Here is an 8,297-nt window from a genome sequence, read left to right on the forward strand (position 1 = left end):
CTAGTCATAAAGGAGATAAACGTCAATAGCAATAATGGTGTTGAGAAAAATTAGGAAATTTCTTGAGGCAATTTCAATCCATATTTAAAAAGTGCAATTTTTAAAAAAAAGTGTACCATATAGATTTTTCCAAGTTCCAATCTCTTATAGCCTACACCGTAAAGATGTTTGTTCATCACTTTCCCAGAACTTTGAAGTAAGTATCCCTGCTTCTATGTGGTCATAAGTACCCTGAAATTACCACTGATCGCACTTTTGTAATTAAATTTATTTATGTGGCAATTTGGTTACTTTCTTTTTCTCCCATGAGACTGATTTTCCACAAGAGCAGAGACAGAGTCTGATGTGCTCACCATTCTATCCCTAAGCACACAGAATTGTGCCTCTTGCCTATGAGGTGTTTAGTAAATATTTGTAAATTTATGGGTCAAGCACACAAGGCCATTTAGAGTCAGAATTATCCAACAGAAAGCATTATGCATTTAATGACTTGTAGACTTTTAAGTTCTAGGACCACCACTAATTTCCCTTGGGTCATTAGAAACAGCCATTTAATCTTTCATTGTATTTCCTCATCTGTAAAACCGAGATATTTCTTTTTTTTTTCTTTGGTGAGGAAGATCAGCCCTGACCTAACATCCGTGCCAATCCTCTTCTTTTTGCTGAGGAAGACTCGCCCTGGGCTAACATTGGTGCCCATCTTGCTCCACTCTATGTGGGACACTGCCCCAGCATGGCCTGACAAGCAGTGCGTCGGGGGCGCCCGGGATCCGAAGGGGGTCGCCAGCAGCTGAGCCCGCGCACTTAACCTCTACACCACGGGGCGGCCCAAAGAGTGATATTTCAACTTGTCGCCACCTCACGGGGCTGTTGCTAGGATCACGTGGGAAAGGGAGCATTTATTCGCTTTGCAAAAGGAAGATGCGTTAAAGGTACCAGTCCGGCCCAGGCAGCTGAGGGCAACTACGGAGGCACAACCAGGTCACCCCGTTATATAAAGGGCCCGCCCGTCGGACATCCTCTGAAATCTCTCTCACCCGCCACCGCCCAGAGGACCCCCCAGGTGGCCCGAGGACAGGCGGTGCAGGGTAGGACCCACCCGAAGCTAGCCGCCAGCTGCGGAAAACGCCGGAGACCCCAACGGCTCCCGGGGCCGACGCCGGAAGCCCCACCCCAGCTCGCACGCAGCCAGCCAGCGCTAGGCCGGCTCGAACGTGACCTTGTTTTGCGGTTGCTAGGAGACCCGGCTCCCGCACGCCCTCCACTGGCCGGCGCCCTGGCGAACGCGGGAAGGGGGCGGGGCCGCGGCAGCGCGGGGAGCGGCCGGCCGAGCACCGTTAGGGCAGCCTGGCGCGCGGCGCCCGCCCGGCGCCCCTAGAAGCTGCGTCTCGGCTCCTGCCACCGCCCGGGCCTCGCTGGTGCCTTCCGGCGGGTATCAGCGCGCTCCCGAGCGGCTGTGAGCGACGCTGGGTCAGAACGACGGAAGGACGGTTAGTCAGGTGAGCCGCAGCGGGGCGGCCAGCTGGTGTGGCCACGCCCTGCCGAGGGCGACAAGCCGGCCGGGTGCGGAGGGGCGAGCTGGAGGGATCGTGCTGCGGGTACAGTGGGCCTGCCCTGGCGGGTGCCGCAGGTCGGATCATTCACGCACGGGGGCCGGCCGACAAAGGGTTAAGGCGCCGGCAGTGACCGCGGGCCCCGGATGTGAGAGCCGCCGTGTGGCGTCCGCGTACTGCGCTGCAGGTGCGCCGGGGCGGGCGGAGCGAGCGGATCGGCGGCGACCTGACCCACCTCCGCTCCCCTGCAGGGGCCGCTCGGCTCCCTCCGCAGGAGCCTTGTTTTCTAACTTGAGAGCAACAGGTGGTGCCTATGGACCAAAGGAGAGCCCGGCTCGGCCGCGGTGGGAGCGGCAGTAATTCTCACCAATTAGGGCGCGGGGGCGGGGTAGCATGGACGCGCTGACGCCGGTGACCAATGGGGTTTGGGCTCATGGGTGGGCCGTGAGGAGTGGGCGTGGTCGGAGTCTGAATCCGCGGTTTCTAGTGCAGCGGCTGCCAGAGCTGCGTGGAGAGCTAAGCTGAGCGGACGTGAGGCGCTTTCCCCTCGCGTGGAAACGCCTACCAATGCTTTCTCATTTGGACCCAGGCTCCAATTCGGGAGGTGAGAGCATTGTGGGTTTTTTTTTGGGGGGGTAGGGGGGTTAGGGGGGGTAGGGAGGGTAATAGTGGCGTTGAGTGTGTTAAGCATGTGGAATTAGGTCCCCAAGATAGAATTATGTCTTACGGGTTTTCTGCCAAAAAAGACACTTCTGTGGTTACTGCGACTTGGACCAGATAATGGTGACTAGGTTGTCTCCGGAATGAGGTCTTTGGGGTTTGGAGACCCATGGGAGTAGGGAAGAGTACTTATTACTGCAATTTCAGTGAATGTTAAAGAATTTCCATCACAACTATTCTGTCGTTTTGCCTCGGATTGTGTACGTTTCATATCTCATTTGGTTATTTACTAAAGCAAGTTTTATCTGTCGAGTTCCTTGCGTTGCTTATTTTAGGAGAAAAACAGAAAAACAGTTGTAGTACATTATTTCACAAGAGTAACTTATTCATTTTCCCTCTCAGCAGTCTTGTAGCTGGATCCCCTAGGAAGAGAAGTTCTAAAGCAGTAAGAAGAAAGCATTTCAGTGTGGAACATTTATTTGCAGCTGGCAATGGGGAATGGGCTGTCAGACCAGACTTCTATCCTGTCCAGCCTGCCCTCATTTCAGTCCTTCCACATTGTTATTCTGGGTTTGGACTGTGCTGGAAAGACAACTGTATTGTACCGGCTGCGGTTCAATGAATTTGTAAATACTGTACCTACCAAAGGATTTAACACTGAAAAAATTAAAGTAACCTTGGGAAATTCTAAAACAGTCACTTTTCACTTCTGGGATGTAGGTGGTCAGGAGAAATTAAGGCCACTGTGGAAGTCATATACCAGATGCACAGATGGCATCGTGTTTGTTGTGGACTCCGTTGATGTTGAAAGGATGGAAGAAGCCAAAACTGAACTTCACAAAATAACTAGGATATCGGAAAATCAAGGAGTCCCTGTGCTTATAGTTGCTAACAAACAAGACCTGAGGAACTCATTGTCTCTCTCAGAAATTGAGAAATTGTTAGCAATGAGTGAACTGAGCTCATCGACTGCCTGGCATTTGCAGCCCACCTGTGCAATCATAGGAGATGGACTGAAGGAAGGACTTGAGAAACTGCATGATATGATAATTAAAAGAAGAAAAATGTTGCGGCAACAGAAAAAGAAGAGATGAATGGTGATACCTTTCATATCTGTGTGGAGTTGATTTTCTCTGGTCTGATTTTGACAAATGAAAGAGTGTCTACAGCCTGGTTTGCCTGCCTGCCCTCCTGGATGCTGTTAAAGCTTTGTTTTATTGAACAGTCATTTGCCCAACTCTGTTGCCTTGTGGAAGATGAGTCAATGCAGTGCTTCTTAAAATGGTCTCTTCTCCGCACCCCACACGTCTTTTGGTACTACCATTTTCGGAAGCCAAGCAAGGATAGTAAATGGACCAGAAAACAGTTGTGGAAATTTGACCTGAAGTTAGTGAAATAAAACTTTGAAGAGTGTCTGCCTAGTGTTTTATGCTTATATCTTTTGGGGGGAAGCCTTTGCAACGAGATTGCTTATAGGGCTTTGTATGTTAAGATAAAAATGTTAATGAATGGACATGTTAGGATAGATTTATATATATATATACACACACACACACACAGTTGTATTGATCACATTGGTCCAACCAGTAAGGGACAAGGAGGAAGTGTTTGGTTTTTTAAGTTTTAGCCAAATAAATTTTGACATTTTTTGGATTCAAGTAATGTAATGCTATATCTTAACCCTAGACAGTGTTTAAGTTGATCTAACTTAAAATAATAAAAATAAGGTATTTAGGACATGTTCAAGTGCATGGATTACTTTTCCCAACAAAGCATGTTTTGGTGTGTAGTCTTTTACTTTTTAGAAATAGCTATGCATCTTTCTACATGGTCAGGTTTAAAACACCTTTTTTGGGATTTAGGGCTGTTATAGAACTAGTTGTCAAAAGCACTTTCACTTGAAGAACCTAAAATAATTTACTTAACTCTTACGTAGTAAATTTGGGCATGTAGATTAATCATAAATGCATATGCTTGGATATATGTATGGATTTATGAAGAAAGCAATTGATGACTTCAGTCAAGAGGATGTAATTACAATACATGGTCTCTAAAGTATTCCGGTTGTAAAATACTTGTTTTGTTAATATTTGCTGGCTGAACACAGAAGTGGTTTTTCATATATTTTTGTAGTGTTTTGAGAGGAGCAAAAGCTTTATAAACAACACCTAATGCACTGTGGTGTGAAAATGTAAGAGCTATTCTATGTGTTCTCTGAGCTTTAATTTTTTGTTTACAAACCGAACAGTGTTACACAGGCCATCCAGTCCTGATTATAAGGTAGAAAGAAATGATATAGTACTGCAGATAAGAATTACGATTGTAGAAAATGAAGGGGAAAGTAGTAAAGATATGTTTTATGAAAATTCACTGGTGCTGTTTACATTGGAATCCAAAACACCTTCTAAATTAAAAGGAGGAAAAACCTTTACCCAATTCCTATCTACAAGCAAAGACTTATTTCCAGTGATCGTATATTAGCAAATGAACATAATTTCCTTGTGTAAAGCCAACAGCTGTTTGTTCTGAAGATAACCAAAAGAAATGCACTTTGCTAGCAGAGTTTTGTTTTGGTTTGGGTTTTTTTTTTCAGTGGCACAGCTGAGTTTTTGGAACCTTGATTCTTGTTACACACAGAATAACGTAGCTTCCTGTGGAGCTTTCATATGTTAAATGTACCTGCACTAGTGATAGTCACTTAGAATGTTTATATTTATAGAAATGTGGATAATAACTACCAATAAACTACTTGAGCCACTAGGAGAACAGTGTTTGAATTTGAGTTTTAATGTATTTCCACTTTGGCTGAAGCTTTTAATAGGTGTGTGAAAACAACTTTGACAGCTGGTTACATACATAGTCCTCTGGTAGTTTGGTTCTGCTGAAGTGTGACAGAGGCAGCGAAGGCTGTTTTCTGGGGGAGTCTTTTTTTTTTTTTTACGCTTCAGTGTATGAAATCATGGTGTATATACTACAAACATCACTAGATCCACGATGGATTAATAAAGCTTGCTGAAAAAAACTCTGAATCAATTTAGATTTTAGCCTTCCTATACTTTTTACTTCCTTGCTGTATAAAATAGGACTGCTTTAACTATCTTGTGAAAGTTTGTGTGTTGACCCTTATTTTGTAACCTAAGTTGGTAAGCAAATCTATATTATCTAAATGTTTCATATTTAGTGAACAACAACAACAAAGAGAAAATGGGGTGAACACTGTGCTAGCTTTTTATTTATAAAATAGATTTGCAACTACAAAACTTGTCATAAGAGTTTCCAGTTTGCTAAGTTCAAGTTCCCCCTCCACCTATTCTAGCCATTAATACCAGAGGTAGTAGGATAATGAGTCTCACACCCTGAAGAGTTTAGTCAGTGCTTTTATATCTAGTTTTTTATAAAAGTACACTTTTTCTGAAGTATATTTCTAAAATATTGTCTTATATTTGAGGTTATTTTAATACCAAATACTAATCAAAAACTGGACAACTCTAAAGTCAAATTAGTACCAAAGAACAAAGATTTTAAAAAAGAGAAGTTTTGATATTTAAAGAGACTTAAACGTCCAGAGTTATTCTAAACGGATTATAAACATTTAGGGAAAAAGTTGTATACTTGAAGTAACCAGCATAAGTTCTCTAAGAATTAATCATGGAAAAATGAACAAATCATTGGCCAAAAAGTGAAGTTATTAGTAAAAATATATGTATGTAGAGTGAGGAGTACTAGTCTGTAGAAGAATGGTGGTTTCTGAAGAGAGGGAAAGGCATGGCATTAGACTATTTTTGTTTGAACAAGGCATTTGACACTTAAAGAGTGTTTCATTAATTATTCATGTTGACCTGGAGGGAGGTCTTTGGTAGAGTGTTTCAAGGTTCTATTTAATACAACAGTTTCATCAGTAACGTAAACACAATGGTTTCATCAGCAATAACAAAGACACAAAAAAATTTCTTTAAACTTTTGATGATGTAACACTCAACGTTTAGCTAATACAACTTGGAATCTTGAGTATACCATCATTGGAGATTGGAATTTTACCTTTAAGGTTTAAATTTAGCAGAACATTCTGTAAATGGATAGTGGTGATGCTTGTGCAACATTGTGAGCGTACTTAATGCCTCTGAATTATACTTTTAAAAATAGCAAATTTTATATGTATTTTACCACAATAAAAGAATTTAGCAGAATATTAAATGTACTTTTAGTTTCAAAGAATCAGCTAAGAGTAGAGTGAGGGTAACCTGATTTAGAGACCAGATTTGTTTACAAATTGTATGGAAGACTGGGGTGTTTAAATAAAAGCTTAGTGTTGAACCAATATACCATGATAAACTAATAGTCATAAAGTTAATATTAAAATATATGACAATCGGAGATAATAGTTTCAACAAACCACAGTTGGAGTATGTATCAAATTCTGTATGTGCAAGTTAGAAATGTAGGAATGCCTATATGGGAGGATGGTTTAGGAGGATATTAAGTGTACTAGCTAAAAACAGCTTGAGCTTTGGAGTCAGCTCAGGGTTCAAATCCTGGCTCTCCCACTATTACACATGTGACCTTTTGGCAAGTTCCTTGAAACTTCTCATGGTATGAATGCTCTCCTGGTCAAATGAAGACTGTCACATAGAATTCTCAGAGGATTGAATGAAATAATATGAACTGTGCAGCTCATCAACAAGCATTTGATAAGAACTCAGTAAATGGTAACTTTTTTTTTTTTGTGAGGAAGATCAGCTGTGGGCTAACATCCATGCCAATCCTCCTCTTTTTGCTGAGGAAGACCGGCCCTGGGCTAACATCTGTGCCTATCTTCCTCCACTTTATATGGGACGCTGCTACAGCATGTCCTGACGAGCGTTGCGTCGGTGCGCGCCCAGGATCCGAACCCGGGCCGCCAGCAGCAGAGCATGCGCACTTAACCGCTATGCCACGGGGCTGCCCCGGTAGCTATTGTTATCAGTAGGAATCAATATGTGTTGAGAGGCAGTGTGGTATAGTTGATAATGACCGTACAAATCCAGATTTGAACCCTGGATCTACCACTTACTAGTTTCATCTTGGACAATTTATTTCACTACTCTCAGCCTTAGTTTCTTCATTGGTAAACTGAGGCATATACCTACCATTTGGGTTTAATTGATTAGAAGGATTAAATGAAACAATGTATGATATTTAGCAGAGTACCTGACACATAGTAAACATTTAATGGATAGTTGTTATTAATAGCCAGAATATTTTCTGACAAATGTATTTAAAGAAAACTTATTTTGAAGGAGAATATGACAGAAAAAGCTCTTGTTTTTCTTAGCAGTCATGTAGCCTAACACAAAGTGGGAGCTTGGTGGAAATTGGGAAAGACTAAACACCCTGAATTTTCTTGGTATCTGGGTCATTTCTTTAAATTTCTAAAGCACCGGTCTATTTTAGCACAGTATAATCTCACCTTCGCCTATAAGAAACACACAAAATTTAAAATCATGGTTATTTTCTGATATAAACATTAAGTCAAAATAGAATACTTCACTTTGCAGAAATTAAAAATCTGAGGGGCTGGCCTGGTGGCACAAGCGGTTAAGTGTACGCACTCTGCTGCAGCGGCCCGGGGTTCACCAGTTCGGATCCTGGGCGTGCATCGGCACACCACTTGTTGAGCCATGCTGTGGCAGCGTCCCATATAAAGTGGAGGAAGATGGACGTGGATGTTAGCCCAGGACCAGTCTTCCAGAGCAAAAAGAGGAGGATTGGCAGGTGTTAGCTCAGGGCCGATCTTCTTCACAAAAAAAAAAAAAAAAGAAAATCTGAAACTGTCTGTACGTTATAGTTATTCAAAATGCCTCAAGATTGTTACCAGTCAATTCACAAATTTTACCTAATGATAAGTAGGGATCTGTATGCTGACCCTTCTATGAAAACTTGCCATTATTTGTGGGCACATCTAATACATGATGGTGGTGGTTTGTGTCTGTGGGGCAGGTATTTTCCAATTACTTTCTGTTTTTGGTCTTGTTTTTATGTCTTCTGCTTATGTTTTGCTGGAGTTAAGATTACCCGTATTAGGCATTGGGTTGTAAACAAGTTGAG

General features: G+C 42.5%; 1 protein-coding gene across 4 annotated transcripts; it reads left to right on the forward strand.

Moving 5' to 3' along the window:
- The first annotated feature begins 1,370 nt into the window (after positions 1–1,370).
- Positions 1,371–3,628, forward strand: ARL4A (ADP ribosylation factor like GTPase 4A). Of its 4 annotated transcripts, none has more exons than XM_058526451.1 (2): positions 1,371–1,499; positions 2,616–3,628. In XM_058526451.1, the coding sequence occupies exon 2, from the start codon at positions 2,705–2,707 to the stop codon at positions 3,305–3,307; it is 603 nt and encodes a 200-aa protein (XP_058382434.1). In that variant the 5' UTR covers positions 1,371–1,499; positions 2,616–2,704; the 3' UTR covers positions 3,308–3,628. The 4 variants fall into 4 exon arrangements, with proteins under 4 accessions (XP_058382434.1, XP_058382423.1, XP_058382407.1 ...); XM_058526440.1 differs by having other exon boundaries at positions 2,619–3,628; XM_058526424.1 differs by lacking the exon at positions 1,371–1,499 and adding an exon at positions 2,041–2,157.
- The last annotated feature ends 4,669 nt before the right edge of the window (positions 3,629–8,297 follow it).

The sequence above is a fragment of the Diceros bicornis genome, chromosome 3 (genome assembly GCF_020826845.1).
Source record: "Diceros bicornis minor isolate mBicDic1 chromosome 3, mDicBic1.mat.cur, whole genome shotgun sequence".
Classification (NCBI taxonomy): Eukaryota; Metazoa; Chordata; class Mammalia; order Perissodactyla; family Rhinocerotidae; genus Diceros; species Diceros bicornis.

Bases quoted from the DNA above. Each gene is read 5' to 3' on its own strand.
- ARL4A (XM_058526451.1), top strand. From the start codon at position 2,705: ATGGGGAATGGGCTGTCAGACCAGACTTCTATCCTGTCCAGCCTGCCC.